The sequence below is a fragment of the Jaculus jaculus genome, chromosome 2 (genome assembly GCF_020740685.1).
Source record: "Jaculus jaculus isolate mJacJac1 chromosome 2, mJacJac1.mat.Y.cur, whole genome shotgun sequence".
Lineage (NCBI taxonomy): Eukaryota > Metazoa > Chordata > Mammalia > Rodentia > Dipodidae > Jaculus > Jaculus jaculus.
The window spans coordinates 109,566,211-109,594,165 of NC_059103.1; the positions used below are offsets into that span (position 1 = coordinate 109,566,211).

Below are 27,955 nucleotides of genomic sequence, written 5' to 3' on the forward strand. Positions count from 1 at the left end.
TGTAGTTTATTCCTGTAATGAGACCCTCAAATGTGAAACTCCAGCAGGGTGCATGAGAAACCCAGGGCATATGCATCATAAGCCTGGGTTTGCAGAAGGTCATCCACATTAACCTCTGCTTCTAGAATTGGGCCTTCTGAGCCCACCTTCCTAATCTGACATGTTGTTGATATTCCCTTTGCTGAGTTGCTCCATTCCCACCCACTGACCCACCTCTCCAATGATTCAGGGGGAAGTGAGAGGAGTGCCATTGAAAGTAATTTTATGGCATGGAACATTCCAGTCTAGTACACATACACATTCAAAACATGCCAGCTATGTCTAACTGGGTTTGTGTTTATGCTCTGAAAAGAACTATCAATGAATTAAAAACCCAAACTTTTTAACCTGAAAGGAGTAATAAACTTTTATTTCCTGTGGCTTGGGATAATTTTGGCTCTCGTTTCTTTACATGCCTGGTAATAAATGTTCTGTTAGGCTGCCCAATTATAAGATAGATTAGTGGGTGGATTGATGCAGAGTGAGACAGAAAAAGAAATCAGTGATAATTTTCCACTGAAAGGACACAGTCATTCATTTTATATAGTTTTTGAAATAGATTTGAAATTAACCTATAAAAAAGGCAGTAAACATCTGAAAAATTATAACAATATATATGTGTGCCATGGGAAGTTCCTATCAACAGTTGGCCCAATGTCTCATTCTTTCCCTCTAGCTGCTCCTGATTCTGATGATGTTGCACTCTATGTTGGCATTGTGATAGCCGTGATAGTTTGCCTGGCCATTTCTGTTGTGGTGGCTCTATTTGTGTATCGGAAGAATCACCGTGACTTTGAGTCTGATATTATTGACTCTTCAGCACTCAATGGGGGCTTTCAACCTGTGAACATCAAGGCAGCCAGACAAGGTCAGTAGATATATCACTTGGCACCCTATAGCTTAGTCATGTGAATAGTTTGTCTGTGAGACTTCAAACTCAGGGGCATTTGTATCTTCCAGTTAAGCTAGAGTGTATGCTCAATGAAGACAGTGATTTTGATTTACTCTGTTCATTATGGAATTGAAATCATCCTACAAAACAAATTATAGTTGACCAGGTGCTCAAATCATCCTGTTTTTCCTTTCTAAAAAGTGTTTGTACTGAGTTTTAACTTCATGTTTGAAAAATCAAATCCATCCATTCACTTATTTTCTAATCTGTTTCCCTGCTTCTTGTATTGCTTTGAACAGAGCAGTTTTTCAGGAAAACTTAAATCTAGTAGAGGCAAAAGTAATTGTGACTTTGTAGGGATTATTGTTCCATCCAACCTGTTGAAATAGCTAGATACATTAAGCATCATGGTAGACTTCTTAGTAATATATAGATTCATGTAGGCTACCTTGGTATAGCCAATAATAAGAGAACTTATCGTTTCTTGCTTGCCCTGCGTTTGTCTGGGACATTAAGTTTGTACCTCCCCTTTCTTAGCTGAGCTGTTACTTTGGGCTCACATATGTGAAGGGCTTAACCTGAATGGTGAATACAAATGGAATTCTTGTCTCTTTCCAACTTAGATCTTCTAGCAGTACCCCCGGACCTCACATCAGCTGCAGCCATGTACAGAGGGCCTGTCTATGCTCTTCATGATGTCTCAGACAAAATCCCCATGACCAATTCTCCAATTCTGGATCCACTACCCAACTTGAAAATCAAAGTGTATAACACCTCTGGAGCTGTCACTCCTCAAGATGATCTCTCCGAATTCACATCCAAGTTGTCCCCCCAAATGACCCAATCCTTACTGGAGAATGAGGCCCTCAACATGAAGAATCAGAGTCTTGCCAGACAGACTGACCCATCCTGCACAGCATTTGGTACCTTCAATTCTCTTGGGGGTCACCTCATTGTTCCTAACTCAGGTAATTCTTAAATTTAAAGGACAAAAGAACAGCATGAAAACATATCTGTGTCCCTAAATCTTGTGGGATTTTTTTTTTTGGGGGGGGGGGGTTGTTTTTGTTTTTGTTATATTAGTAGTCTCCCTCCTGCAATTACAATTACATTCCGGAACAAAGCACCTGATGGAAAGCAGCTTGATGGGACGAAAGGGCTTATTTTGGCTTACAGTCTTGAGGGGAAACTCAATGATGGCAGGAAAATCATGGAAGAGCAGAAGCTGTATCACCTCCTTGCCATAGCAGGTGGAAAACAGCAGCAGGAGAGGGAATGGTGCTCTGGAAAGAGGGAGCTGGCTGTAACACCCCTAAGCCCACCCACAACAACTCGTCTCCTTCAGAAAGGTTCCACCTCCCAAATTACCAGTGGCTGGTAACCAAGAATTGAAAACACATGAGTTTTATGGGAAACATTCCATTCCAACCAGCATACTATCCAGCCCAAATGTATATTCGACATATAGCAAACATGGCTAAAGACAAAATCAGTAAAATCAATTATCTTCCTCCAAATGACTCTGCATTCAACTTCTCTAGAGACAACTTTCTACTGAGGTGCAATTCAGAACTGTCATTGATCTTAATAGAACTTTTGAGGCAGCATCAAGCCTGCTCACTGTGCTTCAAAACAACAACTTAATTAGAAAATGTAATCAGTTGGTCCATTGCAATTTGCTAAGCGAAGCCTACTTGAGAAAATTAATTTTTAGATGATTAGAAACATAATAGACATTAAATCTTCATTTATTCATTATTCATTCCAGTCTTCAACTAGAAAGTATTTTTAAAGTCCTTATTCCAACGTGTGATGTATCAGTCTGTCACCTCAATTTCACTCACTGTCTTTTAGTAGTTTTATATACTTTTAAGTTTATTATGTAGTTTCTTAGGATCTAGAAAAAATCATAATGACCTTCCATAATGAAAATGAACTGTGGGTTGGTATTCATTTTCCATAGTAGTGATAGGTTTACGATAAGATTACAATCAAGGATAGTGACTTCTGCTTGAATTTTTTTTCTTCCTGGTTTTTCCATTTGGGCCTTACTCTGGCTCAGGCTGACCTGGAATTAACTATGTAGTCTCAAGGTGGCCTTGAACTCATGGCAATCCTCCTGCCTCTGCCTCCTGAGTGCTGGGATTAAAGGTGTGCGCCACCACGCCCACCTCTGTCTTACTATTTTTTGGCAAGGCTAAGAATATGTTAAAATATAAAAACAAAACAAAAACATTCAACTTCATGGATGTATTAATTTCATGTAAAAATATTAACTATGTACATAATCAGGTCATACACAGCTGCATGAGTCTTGGCCTGAATGTGAAGCTGCCTTTGGCTCAGCCCCATACTTTGGAGCCTTAATAAGTCTTTACCCCATTCCTCTAAAAATATTATAGTAAAGTTGAAATATTTAACATCTTCATTCTCATATATTTACATACCATCTTTCACCACAGAAAATGCTTTTCTACCTTTTTCTCATTTATTATATTATATTATATTATATTATATTATATTATATTATATTATATTATATTATATATGTATATATTATAATTATCCTTAAGGCTGAACTTTCCTCCATCCTACTCAAGGAATTCTACCACTTTTTTCATATGTTAATTATGGTAAGTGGAAGAGAGACAGCTAGCATGGTGTAAATAATATGTATGAGGCAAGAGTGATCAATGTACATTTTTTCATTTATTCATTTACTAGAGTAACTAATATGTGCTTGTCATTCTGTTTATTTTGCATGTTTAATTTTTAATCCCCATACAATGATAAAGGTAAAGGTCCATTTTATGATTTCACTGGAAAACTATTGCTGAGTCTTGACTGCATCACATGCTACATGTGGCCTTGCTACTCCCTGTTCTTTCTCTGCCCTTCATATGGGCACATCCGACTTCCCCAGCACTAAGGCTCACCATTGACTTTCCTTCTCAAGCAGCCCTGACTCAACATTTTCAACCTCCTCTGCCAAGGCCTCTGAACAATCCCTCTCCTCAGCCCTCCATCCCCTTCTTGAGACTTCACAATCCACTGGAACAAGTTTTTTTTTTTTTTTGCTGCTTCAGCTTATTTGGCTATATCACTGATAATTAAAATGCAAAGACAAAACACTTGGGTCTCAGCATTCACAGAAGGGCCAAACACTGGTCTCAGAATGATATGCCGTTTACTGCACAGATTTAAGCCATATATCACAGGAATAAAATGATGGTCCCTCTGTGGTGCAGGCTAGTGGTTCTCACAGGCTCGACCACAGTGGCCCTTCCTGGCAGTTACTTGGCATCTTGCTAGAACTGTGAAGCAGAACCACCCAGACATTTGGAACAGGAAACTCCACATGTTGCAAGCTGAAGGTTTCACACCATTACCAGATGCTGAGTCCTAAAGCAGCTCCATCTCAGTCCTAAAGGGTACCAGTTCAACCAACAGAAATGCTATGACTTCCTGTGTCCAAGCTAGAAGTCTTTTTCTAGGGTTATGTATAACAAAAGAAATTCATCATCAGCTCTTGGCTCTGTTGTGGAGTAGCACTGATGCTAACCAGAAATTCCAAAAAAAAAAAAAATAAAATGTTTTTGATAAGGCAAAGTTTAGCATTTTCCTTACTTTGAATTTCATAGGGACTTTTTTAAAAATTAGAAACAATGCATCTTTGAAGGTATTTGAAATTTCAATCGTAATTTTTGGTTTTCCATTGTTTTATATGGATAACAACAGTAGAACCATCTGTCCATTCCTTAAATAACATTAAATATTAACATTAAACATTAAGATTAAAAAATGATATCATTCGGAGTAATTCTATAATAGTTTAGAAGGAGTTGTGGGATAACACACAGGCCAATAGAAAAGAAAACAGGGCAACTATGAACTTTTGTCCATCTTTTGAGAACTAGTAGACTACAAATACGTGGTCAGAAAATCTCATTCCCTTCTGCTTGCTGTAAAGACATTTGGAGGAATATTCTCCGGCTTCATAGGTCTTACATAAGTACTCACATAAGTACTCTTCTCTTTTGCTATTCAGGAGTAAGCTTGCTGATTCCTGCTGGGGCTGTTCCCCAAGGGAGAGTCTATGAAATGTATGTGACTGTACACAGGAAAGAAAATATGAGGTAAATATTCTTTTTCTGATGCACTTAACTTTATCAGTGTCAAACTTTGAGAATTGTACCATAAAAATAATAAACCTGATACATTTTTGTCTTGTGTGACATACATTTTCCCCTAGACCTACAAAAGATCAAGTTTTATTTCTCTTTACTTTTGAAGTCTTGGATACTTTTGCAGATTCTAAGTAGGGATGGAATACCAGAGATCTTTTTCCAAAGTAGACATGTAGTTCTATTAGCAGAAAAATATGACCAAAAATGTGATTCATAGATAGTGAAGAAATAGGAATGGGTTTGCACACAGACATTGGCTATATGTAGTCTGGCTGTAGAACCCAGCCTCTTCCCAATTCAGGGTATAAAGTCACATAGAAGTAGACACCCCTTGGTCCCTGACCTGCCCCTCCTACCTGAGACTGTTACTCCTAGATCATTCTTTTTGTAACTCTCTTCCTGGTTAAGGATTATCAACCTGCTTCTTATGTTTGGCATCTATAAATTCCCACTTAGGCCTTCAGATTGAATATAAAAGCTCTGATTTGAATGCACTATAATCATAAAAGTCAAGTTATTTTAATTAAAACTAACAAGTACACTTCAGATGAGGTAAATTCAGGTTTAAGTTTGGCCTCTAATATCTCAGAGAGAGGGTCTTTCTTGATTCGTTTCTGCATAATGTGGGTATGTAAAATAGCACAATAGGAGCATAGTGATAGATGCTTCTAAAACACATGGAAATCTTAAAACAAAAAAGATGTTCATGGACTAGAGGGTGGTTTAGCAGTTGAAGCATTGGCCCTCAAAGCCAAAGGACCCAAGCTCGATTCCCCAGGACCACATTAGCCAGATGCACAAAGGGGGTGCACATATCTGGGGTTCATTTGCAGTGGCTGTAGGCTCTGGTGTGCCCATGCTCACGTTCTCTCTCTCTCTCTCTCTCTCTCTCTCTCTCTCTCTCTCTCTCTCTCTCTCCCTCTTTCTCTGTCAAATAAATAAATGAACAAAAAATATATTTTTTTAAAAAAGATGTTCATCACGTAAGGATCAATGTTGTCCCAAAGGCAGTGTGGGGGCTGGGGGCAAGGTAATCCTCAGGCTTGAGCTCTGAGCACAAAGCCTAAGTGACAATAAGGACCATGCATTATATATATTTTCCCCTGTTCTCATCCTTAGGAAAACATCCATTTTTAGCCCCATTCTTCACTAGCTGAAGAGCTCTTCTATTATGCTCCCAGGTGGAGCCGCTGGTGTTTATAATCAGTATGACCCAGAATATCTTGTTTTCTCAAGTAGTGTCCTTTCACCTACACAAACAATAGCCAGAGTAAGGAAATAAAAAAAATCCTTGAACATTATGCATGTCTTAAATTTGAGTTTTGAAAAAAAATCATTGAAAGGCTTGTATTTACGTACATCAAATATTCATTTTTATTCATTCCCATTGCAAAGCAACATTCAAAACTCCTTAGAGCTCTTGTATTTTGTAACAAAAAATAAAGACCAACAAACTCCCAAGATCTCTTTGTTTTGTTTTCATTTTTCTGAGTCAAGGAGAACATTCAATATATCATGTCCACCAGGGCCTTCACACCCTTGACAGTCCCTTTCAGCAAAGACTCTAACTTGGCTGGTGGTTTGTGCCAGGGAGCCATGTGTTGCCCGTGGCCTCTTCTCACCTGATCACCATTGTTGGCAGCCAAGGTTCAAGGGCACTGCTGTAGTGCTGAATGGAGTGTGCTCTCCCAGTTCCTCATCTTTCCTTCCCATCCTACTGTGGCACCCTAGCCAGTGAACTGTGCATTCCAAGTGGAGAAAAGCAAGCAGAAAATGGATAAGGTCAGACATCTCTCCTTTTAGTTTCCACTGTCTTTGACTTTAAATTAAAGGAAATAATATATCATATTTTGCCTTCTAACTAAAGGTAGGTTGGGGGGTGAGATTATTCTGCTGAATTTGATGTGCACTAATAAAGTGCTGTGTGTGGAAATAAAAAAAAAAGAAAACCTCAAGATCTCAAAACAAAAACAAAAACAAAAATGCACCACAGACTATGAAACAAAGAACAAATACAAGATGATGTCTCACATAAATAAGAAGTCATCACACCACTAACTTTCTGTTGTGAACTAGATTTGTTTTCCTTGTTAAAAAAAGGTCAAGGCTATACTATAGGAAAGTAGTAATACAAAAATTACTGTCTTTTATTTAACATATGATTATGTTCATTTGTCCTTTAAAGTAACTCTGCAAGTAATGATGGGCCCTGATTTAGAGATGAAGAAACTAAGGCTCATAGCCAGGATTTCCTATAAAGGACAAAGGTCAAATTCAACTCTGGTTCACCTTACCCAACCTCTTGGGTTTCCTCAGGTGTTGTGGTTCCTGCATAGCACTCAGTGACTGGGCCTCTGCCTTCTGATTATCATACATTGTGGACACACTTTCTATTACTTTCTAGTACCCTTTCATTGTTCACATAAGATGAGATAGAACTTTTCTATGACAAGGCATAGTGAGGGCATCAGGAGATGTGGGTGTCACTTCTAGGCATCTGTAGCAAAATTCTGGACACTTTGTCCATTTTCTTTCTCTTTTAATTCCCTTTATCATATCGAAAAGTGGGTGTGTTTCCAGCTGGATGCCATCCAGCTGGTCATCTGCTGATGTGAATTGTCTAAAGGGAGATGTGAACTTAATTACATGTGGCAGAGTGAATGTGACAAGCGAGGCCTTATCATTACTGAATGTATTCTATGCAAAGCACAGACTGGCAGATGCATGGTCTAAATGAGGCAGAGATGGGGTATGCTGTCTCTGAGCAAAAAGGCTGTCAACTTACAAGGCTGTGCCCAGAAACCCTGTCTGTCCTGTTTCTCAGAGCTCAGGAGGCTGGAAAGCCTCTACTTCCCCAGAAAATATAATTTTCATAGCTAGGGATGAAGTGATGGCTCAGCCACTAGGGAACTTCCAGCACAACCTTAGAGGGCCTGAGACTGCCTGACACTGAATCTCCAGAATCCACATAAACAACGGAATGGTCACACACAACTGTCACCCTAATCCTGTGGGGAGAAGACACTGGAGAATTGCTGGGTCTCCCAAATGGCAAGCTCCACAGCAAGTTAAAAAAAAAGAAAGAAAAAACCTCCATTTCAAGGAAAAATAGGAGGGTGAGTAATGAAAGAGAAGGAGAACATCCAATGTCTTCCTCTGTCTGCTGTAGGTGAGGCCTTACGGTGCCTTATCAGCACACATATGTACAGATACCACACACACACCACTCACAGCACACCACGCATACTAGGCACATGCAAAAAATATTCCATAGCTAATGAACTAATATGGCCCTTTGGCCTTGTTACTAGAATCAAATTTTATTTTTCATTTTTTTTTGGCTCAAGACAGTGTGTGTGTGTCTGTTTCTGTGTGTGTTATGCACAATCGTGTTAGTGCATATGTGTGTGTGTGATGACTTCAGGACTTTTTGTCACTCTCCACCTTATTCTTTGAGACAAGGTCTCTTGTCGAAATCTACAGATCACCTGAACTGGTGAACGAGCTGAACTGCTAGACTAGCTAGGCAAGGTACCTCAAGCATTCTCTCTTTCTACTTCCTCAGCATTGGGATTGCAATTAAGAGCCACAATGTCTGGCATTTTATGTGGATGATGGAAATTCTAACTCAGGTCCTCGTGCTTGTGCACCAAGCAGTGCATCTACTGAGCTGTCTCTTCTTCGGACCCTAGATCCAGCTTTTAACAATGAGTCTGAACTGAGGTCAAAACTTCATTCTTTGTCAGTTTCTATGGAAGAAAAAAAAATAAAGCAGTTTGAAGATAAGATAGATTTTCTCTGTATACTGTACTGGCCTAGCAGTTTCTTCAGTAGGACAGCTGAAAAAAAATCATTTTAGAAATTTCAAATACAAAAGTAAGAAGAACTCTTTTCGTAATCTGTGGGGAGCCAAAGGAAGTTTCTAAGCAGCAGTTCAGTGACACAGGAATAGCATTGCTCTTTAAAGACTGATCTGGTGACTGGCCAATGTGCTGGTAGAGAGAACAGAAAGTCTTCCTGAAGGCTCAGTGCTGAGATGGACTGCAGCAACAATATAGGTATGGGGAGAGAGGAGAGGGGAGCTAGCTGTGTCTGAGCCTGAGGCAGTGGAAAGTAAACTTCAATGCAGAAGAATAAGTTAAGTTCTTATCTGGCCAGGAATGACACAAAGGAATACACAGAATGTATTTAAGATGCAAGTCCCGGGCACTGTGAGAATCATGAAAGCAATGAAAGAGGGATGAAAGACCAACAGGTTGGTTGCAAGGAAGATGTGCAGATCCTGGATGAGATTTGCTCAGAGGCTGTGAGTGTGATGTCATCTCTGCTAGAGACAGAGAGGTGAAATTTGAGAAGAAAGTGGATTTCTAAGGCAAAGAAAGAAGTGGGAAAGGACAATGGGAAATATTCCCTCCCAAGTTTCGGATATAATGAGAGAAACTAACCATAAGAGGATGTTGCAGGTAAATAGTTTCTGTCTAGCACAGTGGTTACATAAAGTGGCTCCTCAATGAGAATTTTCAAATTAAACAATGCAGATTTGTAAGAATACATAAATAAATAAATAAGCCTGGTTATAAGAGATTCTTAAAAATAAAAGGTAAATAGAGCACACAGATAAAGTAGTTGGTCAATAGTGGTGATATTAAAGAAAAATGTGAATAATAAGGAACAATTTTTATATCTACTAGATTTGTCAACTATAAGATAGAGGGGAGTTTTTTTTTAAATTATTTATTTATTTATTTATTTATTTGAGAGTGACAGACACAGAGAGAAAGGCAGATAGAGGGAGAGAGAGAATGGGCACGCCAGGGCTTCCAGCCTCTGCAAATGAACTCCAGACACGTGCGCCCCCTTGTGCATCTGGCTAACGTGGGACCTGGGGAACCGAGCCTTGAACCGGGGTCCTTAGGCTTCACAGGCAAGTGCTCAACCGCTAAACCATCTCTCCAGCCCAATAGAGGGAAGTTTTAAGGATCTCTTATTAATAAAATCTTTTTGGTGAAATGAGGCAATTGTAAAAAGGTGTGAGTTAGTGGTGAAGCAACTAAAGCCGGCAGATAGGTCCATTAAACACCTATAGTATAATATGCTAGGTGAAGTACAAAGTTAGAAGCTGCCTCAGTGGGGTTAAGGTAGGAGATCATTTTTTGGTTTTCTTCAGCACGCTATTATTTGGAACTCTATAAAATAGTAGTTGACACTATTTCTCACTGAAACTAAGAGATATTTTCCTTTCAGCTAGAGATTCTTTACTCATCGATGAGTCCTAAGGTCCCCAGCTTAAAGGAAGAGCTATAAAAAGATTACAGGAAGGCAGTGTAGACCACATATATGTAAATCTCATTCTCCTACAATTCTAAGCAGTGCTTATTTAGTGAAACCCTAGGTAGAGGGGCTGGAAAGAAGGCTCAGTGGATAACATGCTTGCTGATCAACTACCTAAGTTCAAATTCCTAGGCCCCATTTGAAAGCCAGAGTCTATAGCAGGCTTCAGTAATTCTACTGCACCTAGGTAGGTAGAAACAAGATAAGTTTCCAGAAGCTTACAAAGAGATCAGCGAACATGTGACTTTGCCTGAAACTGAGGTGGAAGAGGTAAGGGATAACCCAAAATCCTAATTATAATGAAAGCTTGCAAGATAGTTTATAAAAATATGTTATGTTCAATAAAAGGGGATGAAAGATGAGAAAACAGGTAATAAAACATAAGATAATGTCAAGTGGGAAGTTAAAATATGGAATATTTGGCATTATCGCTAACACATTTAAATTGACTAACGTTTTAAAAAGAAGAATGTAACCCCACAACCCAAAACTCATGAGGCTAAGGCCAGAGATTTGGCTATATAGGGCATCCCTGTCTGTCTAAGAAAATGCAGAAGCAAAGAAAAAATAAGTGATACAGGTGCTAAGTTACAAAATACCCATGTCCATGAAGAACATGCCCAGATGAAGTTCAGTCATTTCTTTGGTGCTTCATAAAGAAAACATTTTTCTAATATAGTCACAAGCATCCTTAAAAGAAGTGATGAGTTTTGAGGGATGCTTCTTTAAATATATATAAATATATTTATAAATATGTTTATAAATAGACTATTTATAAATACTATATATAAATATAAATACTTTATTTATAAAAATATTTATATATCTTCATATATAAGGGACACCAGAGAACCAAGCATATACTCAGTAAAATAATTCTACTCGGATGCAGCCATACTGCAAGAGCACAATGCTTAGCTGTTTCGACTTCATCAAGGATAGTCTCTACATGTCTGGAGAAATGTTAGCATGCCCTTCTGAGCTGATGCCCCCCTCAACCCCCCCCCTTTTTTTTTTTTTTGCTCAATTGAGCTTTTGATAGCAAGTGAGTTGGATATTCCCTGTCAGAAACCTAGAGTGCAAATATTTCAAGTTGCCAGTTATATGGGAAGGCATGTGCTTTAAAAGGCAGCTGAGCCTAGTGTGGGATTGTCATCCTAAGGATCCTAAGGGAATACACATGCATTCACACAAAGCTCCCTATGTCCATGTGGAAGTGGATGGGGACAGAGTGTATTCAATGAGCTTTTTTTCTAACAAAACAAAGAAGTGTTAAATCCATTATAAGCAACCCCAAATATACAGTGTGAAAGAAGCTAAATGACTTGTACGTGAAGTATAACTGTTGTGAGGATCAACTCCTCATTAGGCAAACGCCTCCATGTCTCTGGATCTTGATTTCCTCTTCTGGAAGAAGGGTACTATAAATACTTTAGCTTACAGGTGGGCTGTGGGAAGAAAGTACCGTTGCTCATATAGAAGTTTTATAAATAATACATGTTTGTGTAGGTGTTCTGTGCACTGATAACAGCAAGCAGTGATTGAAAAAATCTCTCTGATAAAAAGTAGAGTTTTATCTTAGAAGTGCTGAAACCCATCCAGTATTTCCATGATATTATCCTGGCTAGACTTTTTGAAAGATTTTTAAATTATAATTATAATCACTGGCTGTTGTGAATTTCTACTTAATTGCTGCTTCTGCTGCTAATTTTTGTTCTATGTTCATCTCCATGTCATCTGCAATTAAAAAGTATGGACTATCTACTTGGCTAGCTTAGGAAGTGCAGGAAACATAAGAGTGAAGACTTCTCTGCAGAAACATAAAAGGGTTTATTTTTAGGTTTTATTATTTGGTTTTATGTATTTTAATATCCTCCCTTTGTGTAAATAATGGAAATGTGAATTTAGACAATGACCTTTGGTTTCACATACTTAAATTGTAAGTCATTCCTTCCATATATGGGTGGAAATGTCTCTAATTTCTACTTCCTTCATCTTGAAAGCATATGTGAGATTCTTATTTCCCCTTTGTTTTTCATCTTGTTATCAATTCCACTTCACTACTTCCCTATTCATTATATTATTGCACCTCACTGAGTTAATAAATTCTTTTGACACCCATTGCCCTTCCTCCCTTCCCCCTCCCTTACTTTCCATCCTTTATGAACAGAGCCCATCAATATTGCATGCCAGGGGTGCGCCTAGCTGACAGCTTCCCAGCTCAGTAGGGAGTCCTCTTCTTCCTTCTGTTCCAATGCAATGAGAAGAAGCCCATCCTTCCTGTCCTTAAGACCAGGCTATGACACCAGTCTAGGACACAGATGTCCCCAACCCCCAGTGCTTCTACAAGGGCCACGTGAAATAGATGCCACCTATGTCTCCTGAAAAGTTTAATGCTCACTTCCTAAGATACCCTTACAACTTAAAGGTAAGAGAAGGGCTCAGGAAAATTTGACCATTGCAACTTTTCTTCTCCTCTCTCTGGAGGAAAAGTAGAATGAAGCAATAATAAAGGTGTTGCTAAAGGCAAATAGTGTGAGATTAACTCTGACACAATGAAAGGAAATTTATACTCATGTTGTAAAAGGGTGGATTTGGGACTGGAAGGAAGACAAACTGAGTTAAAAGAAATGAAAAACCAAGTTGGTAAAGCAGATGTTAATGAGGTCTCAGACTGTCATCAGCAAGCTTATAATGTAAGTGTACTTCCAAGGGCCTAGAAAACTGTATACTTGATAAGGGACTTGTCATTCATACAGAATACAATTAATAAAAGACTAAAAGTAGGGAACATTTGTTTTAGCTTCTAAACAAAGAAGTGAAGATGCAAGTAGGTGAATCCTGGTATAATTTTAGGGAGTAGGAGGAAGCAGTGAGAGCCAAGGCTTGTGTGTGGCAATAAAGGCCAATTTGCAATTTAGTTTTTGGACATGATAATAATAATCAACTGTGAAATAGCTAAGATGTGTCCTAGCTTATGAGCCATCCAGTTTGCTTCCATAGCTTTTTAGTTGCTGATAGATGCAAGAGAGTTTGTTAGTTCCAACAAGAGAACTAATATCCAGAGAATTACTATTATTATTACTACTACTACTACTACTTCTACTGCATTCCTGAGAAGCTTCCAGAGAGTAACACTAAAAGGTCAGGTGGCATCTGTATTCTTACTAGCTGCATTTCCTGAAGAAGCCCCAAGAGTGAGGAAGTAGAGTCCTTGTTGAGAGGTAGCTCGCTGCCATTTGCTACAGAGGTAGATAACCATCTTTAACTTCTGAGACAACTGTTAGACAAACATCCTTTGAAAGACAGTCAGGAGTGTGGAGTATGAGAAATCCATGGAGAATTATCCTCCAACAATGCTAAAAATAATAATAGCTGCTATCATTCATTTATCCATTGTTAAAGAGGATAATCCCCTAGATAAACTAACTTTTAGATTTTATTTTAAATAATATATAGATATTACAAATAAAGACAAGTGAAAAATCAATTTAAGTGGCCACTTCAAATATGAAGGACTTTGAGATATTCTTTTTAGTGTCGATATGAATAAGACAAAACGATGTCAGCAATAATTTACATTTTAATGTGTTTATATTTGGGTGAACTAAATAACTCAGTATTGATGTTAGATGGGAGAGAGATTTCAAGCAGAGCCCTTGAAATATCTCCATCTATGCCTTACTCTTGTGATACAATGTTATTGATGATTGTACTGATATCATACAAACTAGACATGTAAGATTTAAAAAGGATAAAAAACAGAGAGAAATAAGCAAAACTTGGAAGAGAAACATAGCACTAACAAATTTATCCTGAAACAATTACGGTAGAATTCAAAAGCTAATCAAAGTGCCTAGATATGAAAAAAATTAAGAACTAGCTGGGCATGGTGGTGCACGCCTTTAATCCCAGCATTTGGGAGGCAGAGGTAGGAGGATCACCATGAGATCAAGTCCACTCTGAGATGACATAGTGAATTCCAGGTTAGCCTGGGCTAGAGCAAGACCCTACTTCGGAAAAACCTTAAAAAATAAAAATCAAGAACTATATAGATTTAACCTAACCTCCCTGGTTAAGAATACTGAATGGTCAGTTTTAACAAGGTTCTTAACCCTTGGAGGCCTTCATTGCCTATCTTTTACAAAGACCTATTTAACAATATTATCTTCCATCTTCCCTTCTAACTGGACTTTGCTAAATAATATTTATAAACTGTTACTTAATTGAAAGCTAAGGCAATAATTCCATGCACCTTGACTGCAACTACATACCTAATTAAAGAAATCTGCACCTGCCATACTGTCTAGCTAAGTATTAAGTTCATTTTAAGATCCAATTAATGAGGACACTGAACACTGATGGATTTCAGAATGGAAATGAAGAAGCATGGCAGATATCTGGAAACCATGCTTGCCAACTGAGGGGAAAATTGAAGATGTTTGTTCTGTGGTAGAGAGGATATCAAAAATACCTCCAAATCTATCAATCCGTGTGCTAGTTAGCAGCTCAAGGATGTGGAGAGAATTTTCAGGAAGGCAGGTTGTGTTCATGCTCACTAAGGGTGAGTTGGTAAGAGGTGAGACAGAGCTCTGTAACTGGGACTTTGGGTATATCCAAAGCATTAATAGGATAGCAGTATTGTCATGAAGCTTTTGATGCAGACAGAAGGTGGTGTTCCCTGACCCACATGGGTCCTTCTAAAGTTCCATGGGTCCATGGCTTCAAAAACTAGGGTAGTCTGACTGACAGTTTGAGGAGAAACCTGAGTTTTACTTCCAGCATAAAGTAGCAGTTATGAGCTACAAGTCCTTGAGCAGGACACTCAGGAATTCTTGCATGACTTCCTCACATGTCAATCAGCTGTTTGGATTAATTAAGCCATTTACTTAAATTTCATGTTAGAAATAAATTGAGAGTTTAGAAAAAAAAGGAACAATTTATATTTTTGAGCTTCTTTCTGTCAAGATTCTGTCAGTATGAAATATATAAGTAATAATATATCATTTTACTTGCAATTGAAATTCAGTTCTATATTCTTTCCTGGTCATATTTGAAAGAATGAATCTGCTATACTAGCCTGAATTATTCCTGAAAGTCATTTGGACTAAGTTTAGCTCTAGGGTGTCCTCATTCTGAAGTGTCTTTTTTTGAAGTATTTTTTCAAGTTGGGCCCTAAAAAACACTAAAGTATTTAAAACCCTGTGAGACCAATGGCAAGTGTTATCAGAAAAGCAGGTTATGTAACTTCATAAGGACTCTGTTCTTTCTCATTCCATCCGGAAAGTATCAGAACATGAATCCAGAGGAAGCTACCAAAGGTGGCACTGGGTCTGAGGAAAGAGGATCAAAAAGATGCTGGCAATGCACTGTTATCATAAAGGCCTCCAGTCTTGCAAGATCAAAGTCTTTGTATAAAGAGTATGGCATCCCATTTATTTCTGCCTCAGACCCCTGCCTCCACAAAAAAAAAAAAAAAAAAAAAAAAGTGCCAAAAGGAAAGATTCGAACTGTTTATACAACTTTAGGTCTCAGATGTCAGTGAGTACATAGTGCACCAGTACTATGGAAATGTCACAGGTGGCTTTCTGCTTAATCCACAGACCCCCCATGGAAGACTCCCAGACATTGCTAACCCCTGTGGTGAGCTGTGGGCCTCCAGGAGCCCTGCTGACCCGCCCTGTCATCCTCACTCTACATCACTGCGCAGATCCCAACACAGAGGATTGGAAAATCCAGCTCAAGAACCAGACGGTGCAGGGACAGTGGGAGGTAAGCACGCATCTGTGGGAGAAAGACAAAACTTATGGCAACCTCTCAGGCAACTAGGGGAAAGCCTTTGTTTCTAAATAAAAACAGGTGGGTTGAATTTTAGCTCACACTCAAGAGAAGACTGACTACTTTAGGCTCATGGAAAAGGATGTTCAAACATTAGCTAACTCATAAACAAAAGATTCATCAAATTCCCACACAAGTATCTTGGGATACTGATACTATATGTTAGGAAAGGACATATGCATACAAAATGTTAAGTAATTACATAGAGGTAAGGACTTTAGATATAGGTCTTGTGAAGTTAACCTGGAAAAAAGAAAGGTTGGAGCTTGAGAACTCCATTATAGAAGGGAGGCTGTCTATGGCTCTGGCTGATAGGCTGATACAATGTTTTAAGGACAGAGCTTAAATGGGTCCTGTTCCTTACATTAGAACTCCTCACATAGCATCTATCTATATCTCAGGAATATCTTTAGCAAATAATTATACAAGCTATAATATAAATGTATATTTATGTTGCATTTTATATATGTGAAATGTAAAACTGTAATATGATTTCTTATGCTATTTTTAGGAAAAAAGTTAAAGATATATATGAAGATTTAAGAGTGCAAAATTTTAAGGAATCATATGTAGAGTTAAAAAAATCATACTTAAGAGCAGAGTGATCTAAGATTACCTGGATTTTCCTTGCTGTGAATGTTGGCTACTCTTGCCCATATTTGAGTATGTGAAGTCCAGCAGGGACTCTGGGGCTATCTTTTAAGTAGTGTCTTTAAGTAGATTTAACTGGATATAACAGTATTTTTAATTCATTTGTGTATGGGAATGAGTGCAGACAAAGGTGTATGATTCCACATGTGTGTGTGTGGAGGCTAAAGGTCAATATTAGGTGTCTTCCTCAATTACTGTCCATCTTATTTACTGAAATAAGAGCTCTTACTAACTTGTAACTCGCCAGCTATACTAGTTAGCCAGTTTGCTGTGAGGATCCACCTTTCTCTGTGTACCAAGTACTAGGATTATAGGTGTGCAAACCATACTGGCATTTAAATGGGCCCTGTGGACCTGAACCCAGGCCCTTTCCTTTTTGCAGTAAGCATTTTACTGTTATTTTACTTAAGCTTTGAACTATTAAAAAATCACCCAGGGCTGGAGAGATGGCTTAGCAGTTAAGCACTTGCCTGTGAAGCCTAAGGACCCTGGTTCGAGGCTCGGTTCCCCAGGTCCCACATTATCCAGATGCACAAGGGGGCGCACGTGTCTGGAGTTCGTTTGCAGAGGCTGGAAGCCCTGGCGCACCCATTCTCTCTCTCTCCCTCCCTCTGTCTTTCTCTCTGTGTCTGTCACTCTCAAATAAATAAATAAATAAATAATTTAAAAAATCACCCAGTGTCTTATCTTACATGTTTTCAAGATTCTCTTTCAGATGCCAGATCCACTCCTGGGGCTGAATAATTAATTATAACATTAGACAGAATCATGAACAAAAGAGTTAAGGTGAAGAGAAGAGTCAATCCTCAAGAAAATTCTCCTAGAGCAAGTCTGGCCATGGTGTCCCATTCTTTGCTACACATTGCAGAAGGCTTTTTGAAACATTCCCTTGCCCAGGTCCTTCTGGAGAAAGCCCCTCTTTCCATGTATAGAGGCTATAGAGCTAGAATAAATAAACTTGAAGTCATTGAAAATCTTTTTATTTCTTTTCAGTGTGAGCTTCCATTATGGATGAAAATATGATTTGACTAAGGCTTTTAAAATACAACTCATTGTATCTCAGATGATGTCATCAGGCCTACCTAATAAGCGATCACCCGAGGTCCATACTTCTTTCCTATCTTTAACTAGGCCTAGAAATCATTGTTCAACAGTGATTGTTGGGCACTCTCCAGGATTCAGATCCACTGAGATACAGTGAGAAGCGGTGCAGAAGTGGTTCCTGCCCTATGGGAATGAAGTAGCCTGGGTCAGAGATGGAATCATGACCATGCACGTGTTTTATTCCCCTACATGGAATTTCCTTTTAACTTTCAATTTAAAGGTTGGAAGATTTCACATAATAATAAAAATGCATACTGCCTAACCTAGGGCCTGCCATCCCCTCAGTTGGGCCCAGAGGACACTGGATTCTTTGTACAGCCATGTGCTCTGCTTGACGAATCACCACCACTCTTCTCTTTTTAATTTTTTTAAATTATGATTCTTTAAATTATTTTTTATAGTCCAGGATGACCTTGAATTCACTTGGTAGTCTCAGGGTGGCCTTGAACACGTGGAGGTACACCTACCTCTGCCTCCCAAGTGTTGGGATCAAAGGTGTGCACCACCACACCTGGCTCTACCACCACTCTTATCATCACTACCCTACCTGCTGCCCCAGGAGGCACTGGGAATGGTAAACCTTGGGTTAATGATCCTATCTTCCATCTTTCAGACTGGTCACCTTACAGCTTAAGCCACCTGAATAAATGAAAACTTGGTTGAATTAGTAACTATTTTTATTAAAAGTCATGACTTCTAATTATCTTATGTCTTTACCTCTCTGAGCATAGGTAAACACATATTGTGTATGTGTGCATGTCTGTGCAGGAAGGTGTGTGACACAGTGTATGTGCAGAGGTCTGCATACAACCTGGAGTGTTAGTCTTTACCTTCCACCTTCCTAGAATCAGGACTGCTTTGTTCCGCTACTTGGTCTCTGCACTTCTGGGGAGTCTCCTGCCCCCGCTCCCTTCTTTGAATAGTCACACTGGAATCACAGCCACGTAGTCATGCCCAGCTTTAAGGGGCTCTGGGTATCTGAATGCAGGTTGTGATGCTTGTACAGCAAGGACTTTTCAACCTACTGAAATATCTTCTTATCCCTACTTTTCATAATAAATATATTTAAGTCTAAAAGAATAGACCATTTAATGGATTGTATAAAAAATAACAGAGAGAAGTATGATTAAAATATAGCATCAGCTTTCCATAGCTTACCTTAAAACAAAGATTATTTATGAAAAAGTATATTATTGTGGGGCTAAGGAAATGGCCCAGTGTATAAAGCACTTGCCTCACAAACATGAGGACCTTAATTCTGATCCACATATCCCACATAAAGCCAAATGTTAACATCTATAATCCTAGCACTCCCAGGGTAAGAAGAGAGGTAGAGACAGGAAAATTCCCCAGAAGCTCACAGACCAGCTAGCCTGGAAAACACAGTCCTGGGCCACATGAACAAGGGGCCCTGACTCAAACAAGGTGAGAGGTGAGGACCAGTACCCAACGTCATCCTGACTCCCACACATATGCTGTGACATGCATGCACTTGTACTCACACACACGGACACAAAAGTATATTGCTCTGAGAAATACCTAGCAGGTGCGTTTTAGGAGAACACAGAGTAGCATTGTGTAATGCCTTAATTTCTATAATTCTTTTCTGACATGGATTGTAAATGAAAAACTACTATGTTATGATGGCACTGCAATAAATATTAAATAATAAAATACTAAATCATAATAAATAAGTAAAATAAAAATATTAAATAGTAAAATAAAAGATTCAAACTCAAAATTCTATGAAACAGTTAGGAAAGGAGCTGGGGTATACATTTGTGAATGTCTTGGATTTACATGTAGATTCTGATGATGTAGATCTTCAGATCCAAAACAAAATAAAGGACATCTTCGTCAAGAATACCATCAGTCTGTAGGCAATGCTGCAATGACAGCTGATGCTGGCAAAGGGAAGCTGACTCAAGAAGGATCCGTCAGAACTCAGAGAAGGGGTCCTGCTCTATCCACCATCATCCATGGCAGTCAGTACATGTTCCTGGCAGTTTAATAATGACCACTTCCTTCTCATCCCCAGGATGTGGTGGTGGTTGGAGAGGAAAACTTCACAACCCCCTGCTACATTCAGCTGGACGCAGAGGCCTGCCACATTCTCACAGAGAGCCTCAGCACATACGCCCTCGTTGGGCAGTCCACCACCAAAGCAGCCGCCAAGCGCCTGAAACTGGCCATCTTTGGCCCCCTTTGCTGCTCCTCCCTGGAGTACAGCATCAGAGTCTACTGCCTCGATGACACACAGGATGCCCTGAAGGTGAGTGGGTCCCATGTTACCCATCCTTTACACCCTCACCTGGAAACCAAGGTTTACATTGGCCAACGTTTACAAGTGGCCAATGGGCGCAGGTGTGCAAACATGTGTATTTGGTCCCAAAGGAAGCTGTTACAAAAATAGACATACCTTGATGGCCATGCACATATGTGAGCGGTTTCCTGTGTGCTGATTCCTCCCAAGGGCTACTTTTGTTTACCTCCCCTGATTTCCTTTAATGAAAAATGCAGAAGAATTCGGCAGACCCAGGGATGCTAAATAATCTGCTTCCATGTTTATCTCAGCTGTGTTCTTCCTATAAAAGAAATTGGCATAATTGCTCACACTGTATGTTCCTCTTGTGTCCTACTTCATTTATATGCTTTCCCATTCTTTTTACGAGGGCTGTGAGAGAGGGTTAGCATTTGACAACAGGCTGCTGCTTTGCAGAATAAATGAGCTTAATTCCTGGTGTGATTATTGCCATTCGTTTTATCCCATTTGAAGCTTTAAGGGATATAATAAGTGCCTTTGAAGAAGTTATGATCTAGAAGGAAGAATAAAGAAGTATGCCCGGGGATGAGGGGGATAAGTCAGCATGTGATGAGTGCCACAGAGGAGATGCAGAGTTCTATGCAAGCTCAGGAAGAGAAGCAGCATGTTATTTTGACCTGAAGGAGAGCTAACACTTGATATTGGCCTCCCTGAAAGGTAGGGTTTTGATCAGCATTAATAGGGGAAAATATTCAAGATGTCTACAAGGTAGGCACAGCATGAAGACACATGGAAGGTGACTCTTTCAGACAGATGTGTTATTCCATTAAGCCAAGAATTATAGTCTCCTCCTGTATAATGATGGACCTTGGCTGTCAGAGCTGAGATTCACTCTGTGTGGACTAGAGAGGTTTCAATAGAAGAGAGACATAACTAGAAGTATACATTAGAGATATACCTCAATCCCCAGTGGAAGGGCAGAATCATGTTCATAGAGAGGCTGTGGCAGAGCTGGTCTGATAAAGGAATGAGAGGAAAGAAGCCAATGCACAGAGTCTTATACAAGTAGCATGGTAACTTTGAGTAGGTGAGTTAAAAGACTAGACTTGCATCCTTAATTCACAATGGCAGAGTCTGGGGAAGTGAGCACTGTGATGTTTGCCATGGTCAGTTCAGACTACTATGACAAAGCACAGCAGACCAGGTTGGTTACACACAGACTTCTATTCCTCATAGATCCAAGCTTGATATCAGTATGTCAGCAGGGGCAGGTTCCAGTAGGGGCCTCTTTTAGGTTTTGGCCAACCAGCTACTCACTAGGTACTCAGCTGGTGGCGAGAGAGCACACTAGAAGCTGTCTGATGATGGCACTTACCCCAATAATGAGAGCATGTTCCAAAGGTCCTGTCTCTTAATATGATCACATGGAATTTAAGATTATAAACTATGAATTTTAGGTGACCAAGCACTCAGGGTTTTTTTTAATTTTTTTTATTTTATTTTTTTTATTTTTCATATGGAATGCTGGCCATCCAAGAGATCCTGAGGAACAATTAGAAAGTTAGGTGTGGCTTTGTGCTTGTTGACCTGTCTCCTCATCACCCCTTCTGTGACTCTCCCTGGCTTGTAGTATCTACTCTTCTTTCTGCTCCTACTAGAACAACTTCTTTAAAAATCTATGAGTGAAATCATGTGGTATTTGTCTCTTGTTCTTTGATATCCAACTGTACCCCATAAGTTCATATAAGGATTATATGTCAAAAGCAGCACCGATTAATAATATGATTTCAAAGCATATATGGGTGTGGCCCTGTGGACAGATCCTAAAGTTTAGACTCAGGAATCAGTAATATCTCTTTGATATTTGCCAATCAAGGTGAGCTGGGAAAATGTCCCAAGAGAACAAAGAGGAAATAAAATTAATAAATATTATGAAATATATCCTATGTGCCAGGCAAAATTTTAAACATCTTTTATAAACTCATCTAACTTCCACAACAACCCTGTATGGCATCGTCATCCCTACCTGAAAACTGCAATCCAAGGTAAAGAGGGTTCAGGTTGCTCTAGGCCTCACAGCTGCAGAGTGGAGAAAGCAGGCCTCGCGCCCAGGCAGCTGCCTGCAATTGGGCTGTGGAGCTGATATGCTAAAAGAGCCAGAGGGGCCAATAAGACAGACCGTCAGGAGGGACCAGAAAGGAAAGCCAGCTAAAAGAAGACACACACCCGGAGGCAGAAAGTGAGAGGGAGAAAGTATCAAGGAAGCCACTGGACAGAATTTTTTCTGCCTATCTGTGGTTTCTGTCCAGTGAGTGAACGGGTCAGGAAAACATGTCAGGGCCACATGGAAGTGAGACGCCACTGGCAGGTGTGCTTGCTTCCTGCTGGGCTTAGGCAGCGTGCGCTCTGAGAACAACCTGGTGGCTGCACAGATTCTTGAGGGTTGGGCCTGCAGGATATTCTGCAGGGGAGAAAATGATGCGGGCACAACTTTATATATGCTTCAAGTGGTTTCTTCTGTACTCCTGGTATATGTGTCACTTCTAAGGCACCCTCAAAATGAAAGCATGCTAAGCATAATTTTTCATAGGAAAACTGAATTTGTGGTAGAGTGTGGGGTCTGATGACAGCAAATCTTTTGAAAAATTCAAAAACATAATCATTGCAAGAAACATACTGTTAAGAAGGCCTACAGGACATCGGAAGTGTTGCAGACATGCATTTTGTATTCAGACATAGCTACACTTGTGACTCCTGACCTGTCTTCCCAAGAGAGACATAGATATATGCAAAAACTGTAATCTTTTATGAAACTTGATTATGTTAGAGCAACAGAGATGCAAATGGTCAGCACTGAGACAGACGCGAGGATAGCTTCCAGCAGTGAATGACCCAAGAGCAGTTTATGTTGTGGTCAAGGCTTTCAAAAGAGACATTGATAAATTCTCAGCATCTGGGGATCCAGCACTTATTCTGAAAGAAGTCTGAATAATGGATGAGTCATTCTTACACCTTACACCCCCTGGCCTCTTAATAGTGCAGAAATACCAAAATCGTAGCAATAAGTAAATGGTCTACTCCACAAACTGAATATATAATTAGTTCATTCATGGCCACACCACCTTACTTGAATTGGAAACTGGGAGCTTATTAGCTCAAAATGGCTCTCCCATGTTAACTTTCTGCTCTCTTCACACCCTGCCTGCTAGTGTTTGCTTCCAGTCTCCCTTCTACTGGCTGATCTCCCCATCCTGTCTTATCCACGCTCTTTCATATTACTCTCTCAAGTCCACTCCAGGTTTGAGCTTTTCCTGAACTAACAGTTAGTTCTGTATCACAGGATATGTAGAAATCAGTTAAAGAGTGATTGGAACGACTTGTTCTGGGATCTTCACAAAGGTGCTGATGTAACTGGGCTGAACATTGGAGGCATGTCTTAATGCTTCCTGAATTATTCTATTGTGCAGTCAGGGTTTAGAAGTATTATCTTACACATTTTCACAAACATTTTGAAACTCTAATTCTATTAAGGACAAGATTCCCAGAACCCCAAGACATCTTTTCCCCTTTTCTTTGGCTTTTTGGCATCAAGCTCCATACAACCTTCCAATTGGCAACTCTTCCTTAAAGTGCTGCTCAGGAAGCCCCATCCTTTAGTACAACATGAGACCAAGAGAAAATATTCTACTCATTCAAACACCCATTGGCCACTTGGGCACACCTCTGCACTTAGTGTGCTGGGTCTCTCTTATGTTGTTCATTACTGCATTCCTTAAGTTAGACTGTAGCTCTTTCAAACCCCAACAAGACATGCCATGTCATCTTCTGTCTAGTCCATTTTCTCCAGTCATCACCTCAGATTCAATGTCACCTGTGCCCCTCACATCCATCTACCTGTATAGGTTTAATTTACAGCCTCACTAACAACTGCTCCTACCAGGATCTCCAATTCTGAGCATCTTTTGCCATTCCAGCTTCATGACAACAACCATGTGACTCTCCATCTCTGTCACACAGAAGCTGACATTGGTTCTTAGAAAAAAACACCCTCAAACCCTCATCTTGTCCTTCCCCTTATCAATAGGAAACTCATCCCTCCCAGAATCTTGGTGTTTTGAGCTGTAGCATGCTTTCCTAATGCACTTAAATGAACAAGTTCCTACTTTTACTTCCAGGATGTTGTACTGCTATAAAAAATATATTGCACAATTTCCAATTGGGCCAATTATAGTCTCAAGGTAACTAACTCAAGCAGTAACATCCCTGCTTACTCATCATGCTTTATTTCTAACTGGCTTATATTTCACATAGCAATTTCTTCATGTATCTTCCATTTCCCAATGCCTCTGACTGTACCATGCCTAGCAGAGATGTCCCCTCTGATTGGATGCTCTTTCAACCCTGTCTTTTAACCTCCACACCTTTGAATACAATCTCTTCTTACCAAATCTGGACTCAGAGGAAAGAGATTTGCTTTCTTGTTTGTGTTTTAACCCAACCCCTTACCTCTGTTTCTGCCAGTATGGAAAATGATGCCCAGAAGTGGGTCTCCCAAGACATGACACTTTCTTAAAGTTATGTTACATGTTGGACATTATTTCTCAATTGTACAAAAACTCACAGAAATGTGGGACTAGGATAGAATCAAAGAACTATGGGAATGCTTGTTTTCTAACAATATCCCTGCCTAGTCCTTGAGAACTACTTGAGAAAGAAGGTTGCCCAACATCTGGAGCTAAATGCATTAAGAATATTATCATTTTTCATCATATATGCTTATATTATCAAGTGTGTAGGCTCAAGCATCCCACTGCATTGTTTCCATTTTGTTACCAACAGCTTTATAAAAAGATTTTTCTGAAATTTGTTAAGCTCTACAGCAAAAATGGTCATCAGAAACGTAAAAGCTCTGTTTAGCAATTTGGAAGTACTGATGTAGAATTAGAATTCCAGGTCTGACTGCCAGGGTAGAAGTCAAGGCTGATGGGAGATGCTGAGAATCTTTTGTGCATTTTCAGGAGGATTTCTTCCTATGCACACACATGAAGGACCAGCAGGAGCAAGGCTCAGGTTAAGTTCACATAAAGACAAAAAGCTGCTAAGAACTGGGGGGACAGTTTGGTGTCATCTCAAAAAGAGAGGTCAAGTCAGTTTAAAAAATTGTGCTTGGTATATCAAAGCATTTCCTTTTATCTCCTCCTGCTCAGGCAACTAAGGTAATAAAATTGGTGTTTTCCTTGTATTGTTTGCAAAGACTTAAATCCTAGTATAAACAGTCCAGAAATTAACAGAGAATGAGGTTATACTTGGAATAAGTTTTGATACACCCAGAAAGAAAAAAAAATTATCTATGTAGAAATAATTGTTGTCTTTCTCACTATCCTCAGAGTATACCCTATCAGACTCTCCTTTCATAACAAGACCTATACCCATGCTAAAACTTAAAACCTAAAAGAAGTTATTCACATCCCATACATCGTGTTTGATATTTATTGGATTTCTGACAAATGCACTTGTGATATAAGCCAAATACTATGCATTAATACATTATGAAATTTTCTATGTAGTTCCTAGGCACACACAAAAGTGTCTCTAGGATTAGTCTGGTTTTTACATACACTAATGTAGGATCTACTAGAATACAGTAGTTCTGTGAGAAATGAAGGTAAAAACAAAAGAATGAAAGAAATACTAGCACGTGGAGAAAATGAAGCAGGTCATATGAAGCCTAGTTGAGGCTGGTATGCTACTCTCCTGGTCTGTGCTTGCTAGGCAGCTTAATGAAGGAGGAAAGGAAGTGTGTGGTTCTGTTTTCATCCCCTGCCTTCCTTACTGGTGCCCTTCTGCTGCTTCCTCGTGGCAAGCAACAGGTGACCTCAAAACTAGCCTGACCTGTGAATTAAACTTTCAGGATCCTGGTTTCTGAAATTAAATTAATATATTTGTACATGGGACACATGCATTAACTAAAAGCTCCTGGTGATTTGATCTGCCTCCAGGAGTATAAAATCTCTTTGAAGTTTCAAGAAAAACAAAGTTATTACATCCTGACACAAAATAGTAACTAGATCCTGTTAATACCCAGTGAGTCAACTTCTCATTGCTAGACAAACATCAGTTTTAGGGTGGAAGAGTTTCTGTCAGTTCTAAGTTCTAGAGGGCAGAATGTATCATGGTGAAGAAAGCATGGTAGGAGTAGAAAACCGGTGTCACTTCATCACATCCACAGGTTGGAAACAGTGATAAATGCTCCTATCCAGCAAGTTATCTTCTTTTTATATATCCCAGGGCACCAAGCCAAGAAATAGTGCAACCCAAAGTTTTAATATGGGCCTTTTAACCTAATCAATTGTATAAAGATTTGCACAGAGCCTAACCTGATCTACATAATTCCTCAAAATTGATACTGGATCCTATCAAGTTGACAATCAATATTTCTATCACAGTGGGCAATTGGACTTCTGTAGTGTTTTGAAGATGATAGTCAGCAAAGATTAAATTTAATGGTGGTCTCATTGCAGGATGAGTTTTTGATTTGGTGGCAGCATAGGGGTCAGACTGATTTTGCTTACAGATATCATTTTGGTGTTCAAAATTTACCTTACCTTTATCATCTCATAATTCTTGGCCTTAGCGCTATCCTTTATCTTAGAAATGACTTTCTATGTTGAATTTACTGTTTGCAGGTGGGGAGAGGGAAATAAGTTGTGATAAGCTAGAATAGAATAGTGCCCCACCAGCAGATACCTGAGAATATGTTGTCTTCCACAGCAGAAGGGACTTTACAGATAAGAGTGCATTATTCTTGACTGGGTGGGCATAATCTCCAAAGTGGAGGACATTTTCCAGCTCTAGTCAGAAGAAGTTATAACTGCGGAAGGAGGATCCATCTGACTAATGTGCTGCTGCTGAATTAGAAGATGGAGGGAAACCATAAACCATGGAGGGTAAACAGTTTGTGGAAGGTGGTGAAGAGAAAGAACCAGATTCCTCCCACCCCATTCCTAAATCCTCTAGGAGGGAAGTTGTGGTGGTGAGGCCCCATAGCCTCAGGCATTTTTGATGACACTTCCTACTTACTCTTTAGCAGACAATGGGAAGAGTTGTGTCACTGGGTGAGTGGTGGGGTGGGGCAGATCCTGAGTCCAGCTCTAGGTGTGTGTTCAAAGTTAGCCTGTACTGGGTAGTGCTGGTTGTTCTCTCTCTGCTATAGATGCGTGGTGAAGGTACCCAGCTTCTTCCAGCATGATGAAGCTTTCAATGGATTCTTTAAGCCTGAAATAAACCCTTTCCTCCCATAAGCTGGCTCTGGTTCCTGAACCTTAATTGTAGACAGTGAAACCTATGTTATGTTGCTGACCTATCTAGAATGTAAAGACAAAAAGTTTGTGTTAAGCCATATGTTTGTGGTGACTGCTTATGAAAATGTCATATGAAAGTTGAAAAAATTTAATTACATTTCAAGTGTAAAGAGAAATGTAATATGATTTCAGAATCCTAGAACAATCCGAAAATCTTATCCATAACCAAAATGTGAGATTGGGTTTTACTTAGAAGTGTCCCTGAAGGAACAAGTGATATGACCACGCCCCTGAATAGGACCCATTGGCACTTTGCTTTAAAAGCATCACAAACTTCCTTGACTGGGCC

General features: G+C 39.5%; 1 protein-coding gene across 3 annotated transcripts in view; it reads left to right on the forward strand.

The window, feature by feature from the left end:
- Positions 1-27,955, forward strand: part of Unc5c (unc-5 netrin receptor C) — a 380,036-nt gene that overhangs the window by 329,639 nt on the left and 22,442 nt on the right. For all 3 annotated transcript variants that reach the window (XM_004661628.2, XM_004661629.2, XM_045144365.1), the window contains 5 exons: positions 716-907; positions 1,555-1,899; positions 4,980-5,067; positions 16,053-16,221; positions 20,081-20,314. In XM_004661628.2, the coding sequence (XP_004661685.1) occupies positions 716-907; positions 1,555-1,899; positions 4,980-5,067; positions 16,053-16,221; positions 20,081-20,314 (1,028 nt within the window). The remainder of the gene's footprint in view (positions 1-715; positions 908-1,554; positions 1,900-4,979; positions 5,068-16,052; positions 16,222-20,080; positions 20,315-27,955) is intronic.